The following is a 21,583-nucleotide window of genomic DNA, read 5'->3' as shown; positions in this document are numbered from 1 at the left end:
AACCGGTTCTCGGTACCCAACCCTATACCTCAACAAAGGAATTATGATCAGTAGAAATGGTCATGACATGGGACCTTTAAACATGTCATGCTACACAAGGAAAGGTTTTCCTTTTCAATAACTTATCAAGTGTTCATGTGCATGTCAATACAACCAACACAATGTAGGGTGAATATTCCTGTATCTTTTATATCGCAAAATATATTGCAGAAATCCTTATTTGCTATGTCAGTTTTTCAAGATGGTGCAGCGCAAGTAGGACGTGGCTCAACGGCGATAACAACATTAAAGTTGCTTGGCTGAAAATAGTTAATTAAAACATGAATCTATAATAAGAATAATCATAAATTCAGGTCAGACCCTGTTGTACTGATAGACATCGGGCTGTGCAAATGTACATTTTACTGAATTGACCATATGATCTAGTACAGCACAAATAATCTAATCTGTTTTTAACAAGCGTTTATTAGCAATCATCCTTTTCTGTAACTTTTGAGAATACCATGATTTGAATAACAGCTTTTGTTTGAGAATGTCTGCTAAGTTATTAACACTGCCTGCCATTCCAAGCTTCTTTGGTCAAACATCCTGTTGACCCCACTGTTTCTCTGCTGAGACCACTGTCCTGATCAACTGTAATGTTAAAGGACTTACTCTGGGTGAAATATATCACTGTAGTAATCATACATGTGTGGCCACCAAAACTCATCAAATCCCATTAACAGCAGCAGCCAGACATTTTGTTTCAGCTTCTTCTCATTCTACACTGCAGTGGTCATATAACCACATTTACTGTGAGCCAGAGGAAATATCAATTGAAGGTTTTCTTTGCAATAATCAGAGTGTTGAATGTGTGTCTGTACTACATTTTGATGTTGTTGCTATGACAATAGCAGCAGTGGGGCAGTACAGTGGGGCAGTAATATGACGAATGAGTGAACAAAAACCAGAGGAGGAGTCAGACAGAAAAACAAGCAGGAAATGTGTGTGTGTGTGTGTGTGTGTGTGTGTGTGTGTGTGTGTGTGTGTGTGTGTGTGTGTGTGTGTGTGTGTGTGTGTGTGTGTGTGTGTGTGTGTGTGTGTGTGTGTGTGTGTGTGTGTGTGTGTGTGTGTGTGTGTGTCTTTGAACTCTTATCTCCCGTCCGTGTGCCAGATGGTTCTGTGCACTGTGCTATTACATAATCAAAACAGTGAATCACATCTCCATGCACACTGTGGGGAAAACACAGAGAGAAACACACACACAGTCGAACACTGAAAGCCTTCAATGTGGAAACATCTCTGAACCAAATCAGCCCGACACACACACACACACACACACACACACACACACACACACACACACACACACACACACACACACACACACACACACACAGAGCATCATCATCTCACATGTGGTGTGCTTGAGGAGAAGTGTGACACACTCATGACAACAGAAACACCACAGGAACCACACCTGCACCACACCAAAGCGTGTGTGTGACAGCAGACTCAGCAGCACAATGGTGACACACACACACACACACACACACACACACACACACACACACACACACACACACACACACACACACACACACACAACAAAGAGGGACCTCTCTCTGAATAGCACTATGAGACATGTCGCTGCTGTTTCACAATATGCAGCCCCTCATTAAGGACACTTGTTCTTTGTTATTAGCTGAATCCATATTCATTACTTACAAACAACGTAATAGAAATACTTTCATGTTCACTATCTGTCCCGGAAGTCAACATATGTACAGTCCACTACCAGTTATACATCTAGAAAACTAGGCTGTCTGAAACCGTTAGTTGGCTTTCAGATGGGGACAACATCTCCTCATCACGGTGTGTCAGGTCAGTGGGAGGGGGACCAATCACTGACCTGCATGCTGCAGCATGTCTGCACATAGAACATCACATTACATGTATTTTCACTTTGCTGCAGGTTTTTTACTTATTTTTTTTACAGACAAATACAAAAACATACTTGGAGATGTTCACATAACTGACCTGTTTACTTTGAGCTGCGGTTTCATTCATAGCAACTTGTATCCACTTCAAATCGCCATGCCCAAGAGAGCAATTTAAACAAATAAACTATCTGATGAATGTTTTTTGACGAAATGAATATAGTATCATTCAGGGAGTTTTATCGCTTCTAACATCCCAAAAACATAAAATAAATGTCCATCTTTTTCCCTTTCATCAGATGGAACGTGTTGGTGGACGGTGTGTGCACAGGCACAGTCTGAAACACTAAGGAACTAAGAGCAGTACCTACAGCACAGGAACGTGTCACTAAACAACATTATTCATAACAAAGAGTGCGTGTCAATAATCCAAACAATGCCCTTCACAGCGAAGATGAAACATGAACAGAAACAGCTCGAGACAGAACAGCTGCTGCACACCACACAGCTGACACTCAGTGACCTCTGGACCAATGAAAGACCACACATATGTAACATCACAAAGTGGGGGCAGAGGAGAAAGACTGCATATAGATGAAGAGGGTGTGGTCATATGTAGGGCTGCAACAAACCACTCATTTGATAATCCATTAATCTATCGATTATTGAAACGATTCATCGACGATTCGGACTATTACGCCTTGCACAATTTCTCAAGCGCTCTTATTTAGCCATCAACTTTTAGATTTAGCTTGAGGTTGTTTTAGGCATGTGGAAACTAACAATGAAGACAATACAGATGAATACTTGATTCCAAAATACATATATTATTAAATTAACTAAACAAATTGTGAACAGAATTAACATTGCTTTTTATTTAAATTAAATAAATAATATTTCACATCAAAAGAAACAACAATGTTTTAACAAATCGTATTAAATAATGTGATGACAGAACTGCAAACAGAATAGCTGAAACTTTAACAAAATAAAGAGTAACTCAGTTTCCTCTCATCATTAACCCATGTTTGTATAATGGAGTTAACTCGGTGTGTTGCTGCTAGCATACAGAACACCTGCCGTGGAAACGTTACTCGTGGACGGGGGGGGGGGCTACAGAGCTGCTAGAAAGACAGTGGAACCCGGTGCATTCCTCCGTCTGGATGTGGAGCACTTTTGCTAAATGTTTAGACACATTGCTCGTGTTACCGCCCTTACATGCTAAACTCTTATTGCACTTTTGGCAACGAGCATCTCCACATCGAGACGGGTAAAGTTTAAGCACACCGTGGAGCGCTTCTCTCCGCCATCCCCGCCGTGTGTCGCAGCCGTGTGCGTGTAAACTGGAGCTTAACGGCGTGTAAAACACACGGGATGACGTCACCAACGAATCCATGACTGAATTAGTTGGCAACTAATTTGGTCATGGATTTGAACGGATGAAGTCGATTAGTTGTTGCAGCCCTAGTCATACGGCACTTTGTAGCATTGTGTCCAGCAGCCTATAAATAGAAGCGAGGTCTTACCAGGGCAGGCCACTGAATGTGCTTGGCCTTGGGTCCCTGCAGGCCCCCTGCTCCGCTCCCTGCTCCCTCCTTCCTCTTGGCCCAGACCAGCTGGTGCTCCAGTAGAAACAGCTGGAAATCCTCATAGACCTTCACCCACTCTCTCTTCTCCCACTCCTGGTCATCAAACTCCACATAGACCTGCAGAGCAACACAAACACAGCTGTCAGGTAACACATCACATACAGCTTGAAAGGAACATAACAATAACAATAAGAACAATAGCATGTTTACATGTACATAAGAAACACATCTAAAACACATATTTGTAAACCTTGTTGTGTTTCATGTCAATCTAAAACTCATTTCATAAAATGATGTGCACATTGAAATGTCTCATCATTCCAAGCGCACATGATGTCCCCGTAGCAACACCGTTCTTTAAAGGTCGGCAAGTCGCACATCGTTTTATAAAACCGCAGAGGAGGAGGAGGAGAAGAAGATGATTTAGGATCATTCATTCACAAGTATTCACACATAATGTACAGACAAAGTTTGAGTACATACAGAATAGTACAGAAGAGTAAATTATATTATATATTTCATATTATTTGATCAAATGAAAAACAGTTTGATCACAGCTGACAATAATGTACTCCTGTTGCATTGCTGAAAATCACAGCATATATATGCTAGTAACCAACCTTTAGTGTGTGTGTGTGTGTGTGTGTGTGTGTGTGTGTGTGTGTGTGTGTGTGTGTGTGTGTGTGTGTGTGTGTGTGTGTGTGTGTGTGTGTGTGTGTGTGTGTGTGTGTGTTGTGTGTGTGTGTGTGTGTGTGTGTGTGTGTGTGTGTGTGCGTGCGTGTGTGTGTGTGTGTGTGTGTGTTGCATTTACATGTTTTCATCCCCTCATCTAATCTGTATTCCCTCCTCTGGTTTTCCCGTTCCCCCTCCTATATATCCCAGCCCCTCCCCCTCTCTTCCCTTCATAGGCACGGAGATCAACGGGTGCATCTCTCCTCACTCAGCCTCCCACCCTCCCCCTCTCCCATAATGCACTACTGCAGTGAACTGAGTGATCACTCCCTGCCTGCATACACAGCTCCTTCAGTCTTCCTCCTTTGTTCAGTGCTGCTGCGCTGCTGTGTGTCGTGCCACCATTACATCTGTCTGCCATTACCTCCACCTATCCTCCTGCCTCTACACCTCCATCTATCCTCCTGCCTCTCCACCTCCACCTATCCTCCTGCCTCTCCACCTCCACCTATCCTCCTGCCTCTCCACCTCCACCTATCCTCCTGCCTCTCCACCTCCACCTATCCTCCTGCCTCTCCACCTCCACCTATCCTCCTGCCTCTCCACCTCCACCTATCCTGCTGCCTCTCCACCTCCACCTATCCTCCTGCCTCTCCACCTCCACCTATCCTCCTGCCTCTCCACCTCCACCTATCCTCCTGCCTCTCCACCTCCACCTATCCTCCTGCCTCTCCACCTCCACCTATCCTCCTGCCTCTACACCTCCATCTATCCTCCTGCCTCTACACCCTCCACCTATCCTCCTGCCTCTACACCTCCACCTATCCTCCTGCCTCTACACCTCCACCTATCCTCCTGCCTCTCCACCTCCACCTATCCTCCTGCCTCTACACCTCCATCTATCCTCCTGCCTCTACACCTCCATCTATCCTCCTGCCTCTCCACCTCCACCTATCCTCCTGCCTCTACACCTCCACCTATCCTCCTGCCTCTACACCTCCACCTCCACCTATCCTCCTGCCTCTACACCTCCACCTATCCTCCTGCCTCTACACCTCCACCTCCATCTATCCTCCTGCCTCTACACCTCCACCTCCATCTATCCTCCTGCCTCTCCACCTCCACCTATCCTCCTGCCTCTCCACCTCCACCTATCCTCCTGCCTCTACACCTCCATCTATCCTCCTGCCTCTACACCTCCATCTATCCTCCTGCCTCTCCACCTCCACCTATCCTCCTGCCTCTCCACCTCCACCTATCCTCCTGCCTCTACACCTCCACCTATCCTCCTGCCTCTCCACCTCCACCTATCCTCCTGCCTCTCCACCTCCACCTATCCTCCTGCCTCTCCACCTCCACCTATCCTCCTGCCTCTACACCTCCATCTATCCTCCTGCCTCTCCACCTCCACCTATCCTCCTGCCTCTACACCTCCACCTATCCTCCTGCCTCTCCACCTCCACCTATCCTCCTGCCTCTACACCTCCATCTATCCTCCTGCCTCTCCACCTCCACCTATCCTCCTGCCTCTACACCTCCACCTATCCTCCTGCCTCTCCACCTCCACCTATCCTCCTGCCGTCCACCTCCACCTATCCTCCTGTCTCTACACCTCCACCTATCCTCCTGTCTCTCCACCTCCATCTATCCTCCTGCCTCTCCACCTCCACCTATCCTCCTGCCTCTACACCTCCATCTATCCTCCTGCCTCTACACCTCCATCTATCCTCCTGCCTCTCCACCTCCACCTATCCTCCTGCCTCTACACCTCCATCTATCCTCCTGCCTCTACACCTCCATCTATCCTCCTGCCTCTCCACCTCCATCTATCCTCCTGCCTCTCCACCTCCACCTATCCTCCTGCCTCTCCACCTCCACCTATCCTCCTGCCTCTACACCTCCATCTATCCTCCTGCCTCTCCACCTCCACCTATCCTCCTGCCTCTACACCTCCACCTATCCTCCTGCCTCTCCACCTCCACCTATCCTCCTGCCTCTACACCTCCACCTATCCTCCTGCCTCTCCACCTCCACCTATCCTCCTGCCGTCCACCTCCACCTATCCTCCTGTCTCTACACCTCCACCTATCCTCCTGTCTCTCCACCTCCATCTATCCTCCTGCCTCTCCACCTCCACCTATCCTCCTGTCTCTACACCTCCATCTATCCTCCTGCCTCTCCACCTCCACCTATCCTCCTGCCTCTACACCTCCATCTATCCTCCTGCCTCTACACCTCCACCTATCCTCCTGCCTCTACACCTCCACCTATCCTCCTGCCTCTCCACCTCCACCTATCCTCCTGCCTCTACACCTCCACCTATCCTCCTGCCTCTCCACCTCCATCTATCCTCCTGCCTCTCCACCTCCATCTATCCTCCTGCCTCTCCACCTCCATCTATCCTCCTGCCTCTACACCTCCACCTATCCTCCTGCCTCTACACCTCCATCTATCCTCCTGCCTCTACACCTCCACCTATCCTCCTGCCTCTACACCTCCACCTATCCTCCTGCCTCTACACCTCCACCTATCCTCCTGCCTCTCCACCTCCACCTATCCTCCTGCCTCTCCACCTATCCTCCTGCCTCTCCACCTCCACCTCCATCTATCCTCCTGCCTCTCCACCTCCATCTATCCTCCTGCCTCTCCACCTCCACCTCCATCTATCCTCCTGCCTCTACACCTCCATCTATCCTCCTGCCTCTACACCTCCACCTATCCTCCTGCCTCTCCACCTCCATCTATCCTCCTGCCTCTACACCTCCACCTATCCTCCTGCCTCTACACCTCCACCTATCCTCCTGCCTCTACACCTCCATCTATCCTCCTGCCTCTACACCTCCACCTATCCTCCTGCCTCTACACCTCCACCTATCCTCCTGCCTCTACACCTCCATCTATCCTCCTGCCTCTCCACCTCCACCTATCCTCCTGCCTCTACACCTCCACCTATCCTCCTGCCTCTACACCTCCATCTATCCTCCTGCCTCTCCACCTCCACCTATCCTCCTGCCTCTACACCTCCACCTATCCTCCTGCCTCTCCACCTCCATCTATCCTCCTGCCTCTCCACCTCCACCTATCCTCCTGCCTCTACACCTCCACCTATCCTCCTGCCTCTCCACCTCCACCTATCCTCCTGCCTCTACACCTCCACCTATCCTCCTGCCTCTACACCTCCACCTATCCTCCTGCCTCTACACCTCCATCTATCCTCCTGCCTCTACACCTCCATCTATCCTCCTGCCTCTACACCTCCATCTATCCTCCTGCCTCTCCACCTCCACCTATCCTCCTGCCTCTCCACCTCCACCTCCATCTATCCTCCTGCCTCTCCACCTCCATCTATCCTCCTGCCTCTCCACCTCCACCTCCATCTATCCTCCTGCCTCTCCACCTCCACCTATCCTCCTGCCTCTCCACCTCCACCTATCCTCCTGCCTCTCCACCTCCATCTATCCTCCTGCCTCTCCACCTCCACCTCCATCTATCCTCCTGCCTCTCCACCTCCATCTATCCTCCTGCCTCTCCACCTCCATCTATCCTCCTGCCTCTCCACCTCCACCTCCATCTATCCTCCTGCCTCTCCACCTCCATCTATCCTCCTGCCTCTCCACCTCCACCTATCCTCCTGCCTCTCCACCTCCACCTATCCTCCTGCCTCTCCACCTCCACCTATCCTCCTGCCTCTCCACCTCCACCTATCCTCCTGCCTCTACACCTCCACCTATCCTCCTGCCTCTACACCTCCACCTCCACTGATCTCTGTGCATGTCCGCTGTATGAGCAGCAGTCATGCCAGGGCACTGCCCCCTGCTCATCTGATCTAATCTGCCCCATGCTCCACCGTCCTCCCTCCGTCCATCCTCTCCTCTCTAATTCATCCCAGACAACAAAGTGACCCTCTCTCTGTCATGTCTCCACATTTGTCATTATTATTTTTAATGAACAGCTTTTTCTGTCAACTTAATGACATTTGGGGACACGAGTGATTCTTTTCATTCTTGTTGTACCATGTATTTGTTGACACTTTTGTATATAGTTTTTAATCTTTTAGTCCCTAGATTGTCAAATACAAATGCCCAATAGCCCCTCCAAAGCTGAGGTGACTGTAACAGCTGTGCTGTAGAAAACATCAACATATTCAATACTAACGAAACAAAGAAAGAAAGGGGGCCACACAGTTGTTGATTCCTTTCCCTTTAAAGACGAACTGTTTATTCAACGATGTGTTTCAAAGCCAATGTCCGTACACTAATGAACGATTATACACGGGAACTAATAAACTATGTGGACTGCCTAAAATGATTTTTGACAATATTTAAAGTAAAACTAAGACGATAATAGAACAAGTGATTCTTAACAGGAACAGATCTGTTTCCTAGAATTGTAATATTTTAACACAAAAAAAAAACCTTACCAAAAGAAACCAGAAAAGGGAATGAGAGAGAAATATGAATTGAGCTGCTGATCATGATGCACAGTCCCTCTCTTGCCCCTTTCACACCAAGGCTTTTCCCGTCCTAGCTCCGTGCTAGAGCTTTTACGGTTCTTCGGTTCAGCTCCCGCTCTGTTCACACCACTCAGAGCCCAACTGGTGCTGCGTCATTGTGTCATTGTGTGCGTCATGACGTAACAGTTTGCGTGCCTGCTTCATAAAACCAAACCGCGCGGAAACCCCTCACATCAACAACAACAACAATGACCGATTGTATTGAAGCGCTACTCGTTTGGTTTTGCTCTGTCGAAACGAAATGGAAGAAATGGGACGACTTTACAGTCGGTACATGCTACATTAAAAAGTTCTTTACAATCATCATCATCAACTTCAACGACGATTCCGTAGGAGAAAGAAGGTAAATATACGTCCTATTCAATGGCGTTAGAGCTAGCTATTGTTAGCCTCTGCATGCGCCAAGCTCAAAATACCCAGCTGTGCAGCATTAATTACTGTGGTATAATATTAAAACTGATGCCTCTGCCCCGCCTCCGACGTAAGCGTGACGTATGCGGTGCTTGCTTTCTAAACCGACAACTTTTTGGTGCTTGAAACAAACCGGATTCCGGAGCTTAGAGGTAGCTCCGCTGCGGTGTGAACAGGAAAAAACTGTGCTTTTCAAGCTCCGAACCGGCCCTGGAACCGCGTTGGTGTGAAAGGGGCATCAGTTACCTCATTCACACCAACGCAACTCCGGTTCAAGCTCCGTGCTAGAGCTTTTCAGGTTTCAGGTTCTTCGGTTTAGCTCCAGCTCTTTTCACACCGCCCAGAGTCCGACTGGTGCTGCGTCATTGCGTCATCGTTTGCGTCATGACGTAACCGTGTGCGTGCCTGCTTCATAAAGCCAAACCGCGCGGAAACCCCTCACAGCTCACACCGACAACAACAACAATGGCCGATTGTGCTCCAGCTTCCTCTGTATCTCTTCGTAAGACCAGATTCTAATACCATCGTTGTGTACAAACTGGATAAAACTGGCTTTTTGTTGTTGTTCAGGAGTTGATCCCGCCTTGACATAAGCGTGACGTATGCGGTGCTTTTGCTCTAGCCGGAAAAAATGTTGGTGCTTGAAACTAACCGGATTCTGGAGCTAAGAGGCTGCTCCACTGCGGTGTGAACAGGAAAACCCGGTGCTTTTCAGCTCTAGCTCCGAACCGGCTCTGAAACACCGTTGGTGTGAATGAGGTAAGAGAGAGAAAAACACTCAACAGAGAGTGGAATCTTTGCACTACCTATCATAGTGAAATATGTGTTATACTTCATACTATCTTAGTATTAAGTATTATTGCTGAAATGGGCAAGTTAAGGAAAGGTGCTTAAAGATTCCTGCCATACTCGTGTGTTAGTTATTATAAACTGAACACTTATTACTGCCACAGATAAACAGAAAGCTCATAAATAGACACCGGTGTATCTGCACATGTGCATGTAATGCTCGCCTGTCTGTCAGTGGGGGCCATTACAACTCAATTGGACACTGACTGTTCCCCGCTGGCCCGGGGCCAATAAGAGGCCATGTAGGAACAGGGGATTACAGGGCTGCACACAGGGAACCAGTGCTGAAAAAAGAAGATAAACAACTAACACAGAACTATTAGAGCAGCCGGTCTATCTGCACGATCTGCTGATGTCACTCTGTCAGGCACAAGAGGACAGACGCTGACAGGAAGAGTGATACATTCCTGTTAAACCTGTTCTGTCAATCACTGTGTGTGTGTGTGTGTGTGTGTGTGTGTGTGTGTGTGTGTGTGTGTGTGTGTGTGTGTGTGTGTGTGTGTGTGTGTGTGTGTGTGTGTGTGTGTGTGTGTGTGTGTGTGTGTGTGTGTGTGTGTGTGTGTGTGTGTGTGTGTGTGTGTGTGTGTGTGTGTGTGTGTGTGTGTGTGTGTGTGTGTGTGTGTGTGTGTGTGTGTGTGTGTGTGTGTGTGTGTGTGTGTGTGTGTGTGGTGTGTGTGTGTGCTGTGTGTGTGCGCGTGCATGTGTGTGTAGCATACTGGAGGAGCAGCAGCTGTATGACCAGTTGTGATCCTTTAAAGCAATCTATGCACAGACCCCCGCCTGAGAGATGTGCTGTGGATCTCTGATGGGTGCACACAGCACCACATACGCACTTTGAATACATCAAGCTGTGCTTCTCTGTCTTGGTGTCTGCTGAAGACTAAAGCAATGTGTCATTACACTAATGAATGATTAGAAACGTGCACTCATAAACTATGTGGGCTGTCTGACATTATTTCACAACACAGACTAAAGCATCTGTACAGATTGTCATGCATTGCTCTGCATATACATGAAGTAAACATCCATGATGAAGTGAAGACCATCCCCATAAACTCTATATCAGAGACCCTATATGTAGAGTTCTATATCTGTCCACCAGAGTGAGACCCATCTGCATGCACACATTTCTATCAGCACTCACTTTAATAACCTGAACACGTCCAGAGCGAGGATGAAACTGTAGTCTGCACACGCACGCACGCACGCACGCACACACGCACACACGCACGCACGCACACACGCACACACAGAATACATCTAGTACACAGAGTATTCAGAATTCGGAAAAAAACATACACGTGATAGGAGTGGGAAAACTCTGTTGCTATAGTAACGGGAGGCAGCAGTGAGCATTGGCCATGGACACACATACACACTGGTACACACACACGGCTGTGCATCAGTGGGCTTCTATCAGCCACAGTGGGGAGCAGAAAGAAGAGACGGAGAGAACAAAGGAGAGCAGGTGCCACACTTGAAACAGTGTACAGCATGTGATAGTATCCACAGCAGCTATCACTATCACTACAGGCTGTGTGTCACTCCTGAGGCTTGCTCACAGATGCCAGAGGACACTGACCTAGAGAACCAGGAGAACCACTGCTGACTATTACGGCTGCACAATTTAATCAACTGCGATCAAGATATTGGCTTCCCAAAATTCTTAGTGCATGTTTCAAACATGAATGACTCAGCTGAATATGAACTTAAGCACTTTCTAAAGTAACAGACAAATATTGCAATATTAGTTTGTTTCCAATATTATGGAGACCTAATTTGTTAACTAACAGGAATGTAGCTCAAAATGAGTAAATTATCGTGAACTGAATATTCATAAAAATAACTGTGATTATCATTTTGGTGTTAGTCGCGAATACTTATTGACCATAGACCCTCTACCAAACTATACAGATGGTCAGTGTGTGTGTGTGTGTGTGTGTGTGTGTGTGTGTGTGTGTGTGTGTGTGTGTGTGTGTGTGTGTGTGTGTGTGTGTGTGTGTGTGTGTGTGTGTGTGTGTGTGTGTGTGTGTGTGTGTGTGTGTGTGTGTGTGTGTGTGTGTGTGTGTGTGTGTGTGTGTGTGTGTGTGTGTGTGTGTGTGTGTGTGTGTGTGTGTGTGTGTGTGTGAAGATACTTTCTTTAAAACACAGAAAGTGAGATGGCACTAAATCTTTTTTACTGAAATATAAAACAATTACTTCATTTTAAAATATCTTGTATTTCCTTTTTTATACATTTACTATCGTTATTTACTAAAGCAAAAGTATTTTTTTTTAGATTATTATTATTATTACTGATTGCAATAATTGGTATGAGTGTCACGATCTGTCTGTGTTGAATTTTGTCTTGTCTTTTTCTGTCCTTGGTTTCATGTTTTATTTTGAAAAGTCTTCACCCCCTGTCTTGCCTGTTGCTTTCTCTCCTACCTGATTACCCGATTGTGTTCACCTGGTGCGGCGCCCCTGTGTGTTCTCCTCCCTCCTCACCTGTGTCTTGTGTGTGTGATTAGTCTTGTGTGTATTTAAGTTCTGGTTTTTCTGTCTGTCTTTGTTGGTTCATTGTTGACTGTGTTCACGAGGTAGTGTTCTGGTTTGTTCCTTAAGACCTTGAAATAAAGGTATTTTCTCCTGTTTATTCTGCATTTGGGCCCTGCCTGCTTCACTCACCCTAACAATGAGTTTATTTGTTTCCACTTTAAAATATAATAAACTGCAGTTAACATATAGTGTCATATATTCATTGTACTTAGTTTTGTTATGTTTCTTCTAGTGATGAAGCCTTATGAAGCTTTCCAGCCAATTGGTTTGCAAAAGGGTTCATCTCATGAGGCTTCATCTGAACACAAACCCCCTGCTGGTCAAAGTGTGTACAACAGGCAGATTGGACATCTCAACAGTGTGCTCTCTCTCATACCGAGTTCCCATTGAGTAAAGCCTTAGAATACCTCTAAACAACGAACATTAAATCATATTCCTTAATAATCAGTGTGAGAAAAAGTTTTTAGAGCGTACTTGTCCATGGACAAGTGAGTTTGGCAATGTACTTGTCCGAATACATTTGTTACTTGTCCAGAATGGACACAAATCGGGGCCACTGGAATCTTCTTCTTCGTCATCGTATTTTACATTTTCCCACGGTTTTTATGACACCGCCTTCTGTCCTGCCAGTGTTGGCAGGACATGAATTAAAATGTCGAACTCGGACTTCATTTTAAGGACATTTCGGCCAGGGGTGTAGAGCTATATTTGTTTACGCACCGGATTGGCAAAACAGGAGAGTGTGTGCACCAGTCTGCCTTGATCTATGTATTCATGTCCGTGACTCTCACAGTATCTGCTGCCCGCAGCTGTTTTATAGAAGGAACACCTGCTTCACTTCATGACATCTCTGCAGCACCAGGAGGCAGCGGGAGGGTTAACTCCGCCTCTGAGAAGACGAGCGTGCCGCGCAGTGCCTTTCACGCACCGCCTTCACTGTGTGTACCTTCAGAAATAATCATTAGTAAGGCTAAAGAGCGACCACAGGCTGATGTGTTTTAAACACACACACCTATACACACACACACGCAATTTAAACGCAGACTTTTGTTCCTCCATGTTTCGTTGTTATTGTTTCACTGAGCGAGCGGACCCGCGATTTTCTTTTTTTGGTCCATCTGCGGCGGCTCTGATGATTCGAATCGGCTGTACCTACTAGTAATGAATATTACATGTTGAGAGGAAATCTTTCCACCAATAATTCCAATAAGTAATCCGAAATGTATCCACTTCAGGTTTACGAAAGTAACTGTAATCAGATTACTCGTTTTTCAAATGTAACGCGAGCTGAATACAGTTACTTGAATTTTGTATTCTGATTACGTAACGCCGTTACATGTATTCCGTTACAACGCAACCCCGGGTATCGTTTGGATTTTAACGATTCCAGTTCTGCTTTTCGATTCCGGTTATTTTCGGTTCTCGATTCCGGTCCTTTGAGAGGGTAAATAAGTCCCATGACAAACTGGGAGAAAAATATATTTATGAAAACATTAAGTCAATTCTGTATTTCTATTTACAAATCACTTCATACTGTTGCATTTCTTACGGTTATTGAACACAATTATATAAAAATAATCTCTGCATTGTTTAGTTAGTTCTAAGTGGTGCAGTTTGAGAATGTACAATTGGCCCAGTGTCCTCTGATGTTACACTGCAACCTGCCTGTGAGACACAGTCCAACCACACATGTCCAACACATAGGACATAACCTAATAATAATGACACATATTTATAGCCTATAGGCAGGGGTGGACTGGCCATCTGGCATACCGGGCATTTTCCCGGTGGGCCGACGTGCCTTTTGGGCCGACACGTCAATTTTTTTTTTTTTCTGAAGTCCCGGCCCATGAGACGGGTAGATTGGCCCTCTGTTTAAATGTTTTTAGTAATTGACACTGGGCCGGCCCAATCACATCTTTAATCACCTCCCCCTTTGGGCCGCTCGGTGTGCATCATTAAATCACGCCCCCAGGAGGTGAGCTGGCCGTTGAAGCCAAACTGCCTTTTTTTTCGAGAAAAAAAAAAGTTCGAGTTAGAAATGGCGAAGGCCAAGCGAAAAGGGAGAGCAGAACAATTGCGGGCAAGAAAAAAGCAGGCCCTTCGTGCTGATGCTGCCGCTTGTGTCAAAATAACCGACATGTTTAGTACAGGTGCAGGTCCATCTTCTTCTAACCCGTGGCCGATATTGGTGGTGAGGAAGATGATGAGAGGGAGAGAGATCAGCGCGAGTGGGGAGAGCGAGGAGAACTGGCGGTAAGCAGAAGCTAAGAAAATTAGGAAAAGATTAGTATTAAGGTTATGATACTCTGTAGTTCTGGAACCCATTAATATCCCTTTGATGAAGCACTAATAAGACACATATTATAAGAGAAACATTCGTTAGCCTACAAGCTAGTAAGCTGGCTTTTTTAGGTTTTCCCTGGCAAGTTAAAATATAGCTTAATGGGACTCTGATAGTTGTCTCATTGAAAGTTAACCAACATTCATGAACAATTACTGTCAGCTGGCAGCTTGTTTTGTTTAGTGTATTTACTTATTTGGTTATAAGGGCAACAGTGGTCTTTTGGGACCTGAAGAAAATGTTTATAGTCAGCTTGTTGTGGTAGTTTTGATTGACAATATATAGAATGAATAATATAGAAATAGATAAAAAATGGAGGCACACATGTAGTTTTGACCATTAACTGTGTGGTATTGTGTCAATGCCTATTTGGATGGACCTCCATCAGGGAATCCATTCATTCTGTATCATCGTGTTGAGCCAGGCAGCACCCCAGAGGAGGAGAGTGAGGAGAGCAAAGAGCAGGAGGACATAGATTACTTTGCCCGCCCCGAGCCATCTATGTTACAGATGTTTTTAGAACAGCACCCACAACAACATACCAGAAGTCCAGTTGTGCAGACGGTCTTCACCTGTAAAGATGGCACCAGCAGGAAGTGGCGTCATATTGCAAGGGACGTCATATGTTGTTTTGTTTTGTATGTCTGGCATTTGGGAAGAGGACTGACACTGGCACATTTAGAACTGGAATGTCAGATTGGAGGCACGCACACCAGCGTACAGAGGAGCACGGAAAGAGCATTACACATTCAACCTGTGCTGAAGCTTTTTTCTTACGGTGCTCTAAAGCAGACATCGAAAGCATGTTTGCTGGCAGTCAGATGTCTGCTCATAGGGAACAAGTCCGAAAGAGACGTCAGGTTTTGGAGCGTGTGGTGAAAGTCCAGGCAGGTGGAGAATGAGGGAGCATATATGCTAGCTGACAACACCGTGGACCACGGTAACATTTTGGAGCTCATCCTTTTATTAGGAAAGTATGATATCTGCTTAAAAGAGCATCTGGATGATTGCGTAGACAAGAGCAAGAAATTGCACCAATCCAGTGGAAGAAAAGGTAGAGGGTCTCTCATCACCCTACTCTCCAACACTACTGCTAACTCCATGATAGAAACTGCTGGTCGTCTCATCAAAGAAAGTATCTCCAGTGATGTCCAGAAGGCCGGGATGTCTTCTGTTCAGCTGGACACAACACAAGACATAACTTCTCAGGATCAGTGTTCAGTCATCTTAAAATATGTCAATGAGACTGTGCAAGAGAGGCTTGTGGCTTTAGTGAAGTGCCATGCATCCACCGGACAATACTTCATGCATCTGAAACTGGACAAGGGCATGTGTGTATAGGTAATGCAACGGATGGAGCATCCAATATGCAAGGCCGGTACAAAGGATTTGCTGCACTGATGACCTCCCAGTCACCCACTCATGTCCATGTGTGGTACTATGCTCCTGTTCTTAATCTTGTCCTGGCTGAAACCTCCCAAACTGTCATCGAATGTGGAGCACTTTTCAACCTAATCAATGACATAGCAGTGTTTATCAGGGAGTCACATCAGAGGTCGATCTGTGGGAGAAACGAGCCCAAGACAAGATGCCGTCGACTCATCATGTAGACTCATCTGGTCCTATCTCTATCGTGTTGTCATAGAAAGGGGAGGCAGGGCACTATAGGGCCCCCCCTTAAATTAACTAGAAGTCATCATTTAAGGGGTTATTTTTAAAACTTTTCTTCTGGGGGGGGGGCATACCCCCCCCGACTTTACATTACATTGCATTTAGCTGAGGCTTTTATCCAAAGCGACTTACAATAAGTGCGTTCCACCAGGAAGACACAAACTTGAAGAAAACAGAATCATAAGTACATCAGGTTTCATAGAGCCAAGTATTTCAAGTGCTACTCAACTGGCTTTAGAGGAGCCAGCCCTTTGTTAGTATATAAGTGCTTTGTTAGCAGTTCTATCCTCGAGGTGGAGTCGAAAGAGATGAGTTTTCAGTCTGGAAGGTGTGTGAGCTTTCTGCTGTCCTGATGTCAATGGAGAGCTCATTCCACCATCTTGGAGCCAGGATAGCAAACCCACGTGTTTTTGCTGATGGGAACTTGGGACGGCCTACCTGCCTGTCAGCCTTCCATCTGGGCACAAACTTATCTCGTGCCCTCATTGGTCATGTGCGCGTTCGTGTGTGTTGGAGGAGTGGCTCTGTGAGGAAGTCTGAAGTTGGTGCATCATGGCATGTGGCTCATTAAAGAATAAGTACAGCTATTGTCTCCCTCTTGTAGAACGGGTCGGCCCACCTGCAGCAGGTACTCCAGGGTTGCCAACTCTCACGCATCTTGCGTGTGACACACGCTTTCACTCTCAATCTCACGCTCTCACGCTGCCCAAACTATTCTCAAGCCAAAAACAAGATGAACCGGTGATCGTCTTTTGTTGGTTATTTACAAAGTTGAGTTGACAGCTGCTCAAGCTGTTGATCCGCTCCCTCCCCGCCCCCTCCACCATCAGACCCCCCTATTAGTGCTCGGTCACTGTTCGCTTTGTGAGAGGGTTTGAAGGTCTAATTTCTAATGATTGATAGTTACACATACTTGTTGTATGTATTAGTTTAGTTTGCCCCTGGTACGTAAAAAGGATAATAATAGCGTTTTTAAAATTATACTGAGTTATTCTTCTTGTCAATAACCGCTACTATTCGTTTGTTTTATGGATTTGGGCCGGTCTGGGTCTAAATGCCAGGGCCGATCTGCTGTCCCAGTCCAGCCCTGCCTATAGGCCTAGCGCTTTTCTACAACTCAAAGACGCTTGCACGCTTACACATGTCCTGCAATACACATGCAGCAGCTGCCCAGCTGCTCACTGTTTGTAAAAGCAAATAAATAGTATAAATAGCATTTCAATAATGTACTTTCTATACCCTGCTTCATAAACAATACTGACATCCCTGTCCTCCTCCGAGTCTGGGGGTCCGGGGATGTGAGGACAGCGCGAGGACACAGACAGGGAGGCTGCTTCACTTCATAAAGGAAATGGCATCAATATTAATAACACAGGAGCTAAAACGCTGAATAACCTTCATTACGTGTTAGAGAAAGAACATAAGAAAGTTTGACAAAGATGAGGCTGTTAAACGGGCAGCGTCTCGCTGTGTGGAGAGAGAGAGAGAGAGAGAGAGAGAGAGAGAGAGAGAGAGAGAGAGAGAGAGAGAGAGAGAGAGAGAGAGAGAGAGAGAGAGAGAGATGCGGTCCGCGGGGCTCGGCCTCGCCTCCTGTCCTCACAACTCTTATTAATCCCGGTACCGGACAATTGTTATTTGTTCCTACTCGGAACCGAGTTTTGCTTCCCAACCCGGCCACTGTGCTACACTTCCCGCCCCGCCCCCGTCTAACTGTACAGAAAGCGGCGAGATGCATTTCCTTAGGAATCGACAAGCAGAACCGAAACTAACATTTCCAAACGAACAATGGCCGACACGTACAATTTGCGAAGGAGTTCTGCCTTTTGTAAACTGAATGTATCAATCATTTGTCAATAAATCAGGCCGAAAAACGTCACTTGTCCGCCGGACAAGTGAATTGAAAGATCTACTTGTCCGATATTGTAAATAACACGTCCCGGACGGTGGAACGTGTTATTACTTTTTCGCTGATAATATTCATAAACTTAACCATGTTGTAGCCTGAGAAAGGCTAAAGCATATCAAAGAATACATGCTACATTATCACATTTAGCTGTAGGTTTTATAGACAAACAAAAAGACGTATTGACCACGTCAACTGCTTTCCAGCTGAGCCACAGCACAAACGCTGAATCTACAGTGGGGCAAAAAAGTATTTAGTCAGCCACCAATTGTGCAAGTTCTCCCACTTAAAAAGATGAGAGAGGCCTGTAATTGTCATCCTAGGTACTGTTAGAAATTAAAATCAATGTTTTATGGCATAATGTACCTTAAACATACCGTCAGTTTAAATGCTATTTTATTCTGGAAAAAAACGGAAGTTCTCAATACCAAGCTTTTATTCTGAAAATCCGTCATGACGACATCCGGGACTACCGCCCATTAGTATCATTAAAGTGGCTATTGACGCCGTTAACATGTGTTACATATAAAGTTATGAAAGAGATAAGGAGGAGAAAAGGCATGTGGAAGTAAGCAATGAATTTAAAATGTCGAAATCCTCTGTTTAACACGATATCGGACACAGGAGAACGAGGGGGAAGTCCCCTACGTCACTACAGCTCCCAGAGAGGAGGAGCGAACAGCCAGCAAGCGGGAAGGACGAATGCTTGTAAGCTCTTCTGCACGGCCAGCACCTGGGAGAGGAAGCTGTAGCCTTTCTCTCCTGACTGGACAATATCCTGTTTGTAACATTACCGCGCTCTTTATTAATTAAAGTACCAATTTGTAACCTTCTCAGAGACTCCATTTAGTCTCCTTTTTAAGCTTCTCTCCTGGACGCGAGAAAAACAATCACGGTTTACAATCTGGCGACCCGCTAACGTTTATCAATAAGATAAAGCCCATTTTCTCATAGTAAACTAGATGAAATGTTATTTTAAACTGCAGTGTTGTTTTGTGTTGAATTTTCTTGACAAGATTGCACCCCGCCATTATTTAAACTGTGAGAGACACGAGGTGTGTTTTCAAATCCCTTTGTTCTTCAGGTTAAAGGTTGGAAAATCAGTTTGGTTTTGGAAGTATTTCTGCTTGCAAGTGTGTATTGGGTTTCTTTTGAGATATTCTTGTTTGCAAGTGCGTATTGGCGGTTTATTTGAAATATTCTTGTTTGCAAATGTGTTTTGGCGGTTATGGGCTGTGTTGTTTAACCATATTCTAATTTTCTTCCCTTTTTTAAGGAAATAAGCTTCTTCTTGTTAAAAAGAGGTCAGTTTTGCAACAGCTATCCCTAGTGGATTGAGCTGGAAATTACAACAGCGCACTCTGCTGGTAATACAGAATTATTACAAAGATACTATAACATGTTGAAGCTTGATTGTAAGTGTTATGAATGAACACATGCGCCAATCGCCGGGATAGAATTGTTATGACATTTACATAATTCCAAACACTTCAGAAAGTGGAAAAAAGTAGATTTTCACCAGGTTTCTAATTTTTATATTTCAAAGTCAAAACTATACACTGTACAATTTTTATTTTTTAACATTTCTGATTTTAAAAGTTGCATAATTTTTATCTTTTTTAACTTACTTTATAAAACATTTTTTTTTAAATCCTAATTAAAAAATATTAAACTTTAAAAAAAAAAATGTAATAAAAAAAATGTAAACTTTAAAAAAAAAAAATAACAAAAAAAAAAAACGGATTTAAAGTTAAGTTCGGATGACATAGGATATTATTTATCAGGAACAAAGGTGCTAGTCGGAGGATTAGTGTTTCAATCTTTGATAACTTAATATTCATTCGAATAGGAAGAAAGCATGTCACCGAAAGAAACTAAGTTGAGACCAGAAGCAGAGTCAGGCTCAACTGCAGATATCAAGGAAAGGGTAAAGATCAGATCAGATGCTTTAACCTTTCCAATTAAAAGACAGAAGACATGGAACCAAATAGAGAAACTGTTGGAACAGTGGCAAACAAGAGGACTGATTCCAGCAGATGATCAACCTGGACCAACAAAAGCCCATAGAATAGCAGTACTCGACTATGAGCACGAACAATGCCTACAACAGCTAACTATATGGAGGGAAGCTGAAGAAAGATTTATAAGAGTTACAAGTCTGATACTCCATCTGGAATATGCCAGCCTATTGGCACACAGCATAAATGTGTTCCGAGTAGCAGACCTGCCAGTGAGGGAAGACATAGCAGAAAAAACAAAAAACACCCTAGCTTGTAGGAACAAGACAAGGAGAAGGGAGGGGAAACTTCCAGAGAAGGCAGGGCAGACACCTCAAACAGTTAAATCTCAGATAGTGCCAGAGAATCAGAAGCAGAACCAACAACCAGGAGGTTTCCAAGGAGGCACAGGCAGAAGACGTTTACGGTTTGAGGGATGTTACCATTGCAGCCAAATGGGCCATTGGGCTAGAGATTATCCACAACAACAAATGAAACACCCACCACATGCACCAAACAACGGCCCTCCATGCAGATACCCCGTGGGAGGTTTCCATGACTACGACAGAAGCAGGGTGTCTCAGGGATGTCAAAGACGAACAGCATTGCCAAACATGACCCAAATGCCACTGACACCCTGGTATCAACCACAACAATGAGGAAGCTCAGAGGGCCAGACCACCAGGGGCCTGTACTACGAAGCTGGTTCAACCTAACCTGGATATGTTTGAGTTAGCCGGTTGGCCTAATCCAAAACATACGCGCTCTCGCTAAACTGTACTACGACGCGGGTTATCAAGTGGATCGCTCAAGCCAGCTGTTTCCTATCTAGTTAGGTGCGCGTTCACATGAAAGGGGTGGTATTTGGAGCATTCGACCAATCACAAACATGGAGAAGCGCACTGACAGCCCAGCGTCATACTTCCTGAATGAAAAGTGAACGTTAATACTAGTCAAAAATGAAGAAGTTAAACTTTAAACATCCATGACTTAAACACTTTATCCAGGATCAAAGCCACATAGCTGCACCTGCAAGCTGAATACAGCTGGCAAAAGAAAAAGTGTTTGAATGCGTACATTAACAGGTTTATGATATCACTGCCCCGTCTAAGACACGATCTGACTTTAATTACATTTGTCTCGAGTGTTTCGTCAACTTAATGTGTTGCTTAAAATA

The 21,583-nt window shown here is 45.4% G+C and overlaps 1 protein-coding gene across 2 annotated transcripts in view; it reads right to left on the bottom strand.

The window, feature by feature from the left end:
* The window catches only part of jmjd1cb (jumonji domain containing 1Cb), a 192,048-nt gene that overhangs the window by 105,023 nt on the left and 65,442 nt on the right, over window positions 1–21,583 (bottom strand). For both annotated transcript variants that reach the window (XM_071206755.1, XM_071206757.1), the window contains exon 2: window positions 3,446–3,625. In XM_071206755.1, coding sequence (XP_071062856.1) covers window positions 3,446–3,625 — 180 coding nt within the window. The remainder of the gene's footprint in view (window positions 1–3,445; window positions 3,626–21,583) is intronic.

This window comes from Pseudochaenichthys georgianus, chromosome 19 (assembly GCF_902827115.2).
Source record: "Pseudochaenichthys georgianus chromosome 19, fPseGeo1.2, whole genome shotgun sequence".
Classification (NCBI taxonomy): Eukaryota; Metazoa; Chordata; class Actinopteri; order Perciformes; family Channichthyidae; genus Pseudochaenichthys; species Pseudochaenichthys georgianus.
The sequence above is the reverse complement of the archived record's forward strand: the minus strand, read 5'-3'. Positions and strand labels throughout refer to the sequence as shown.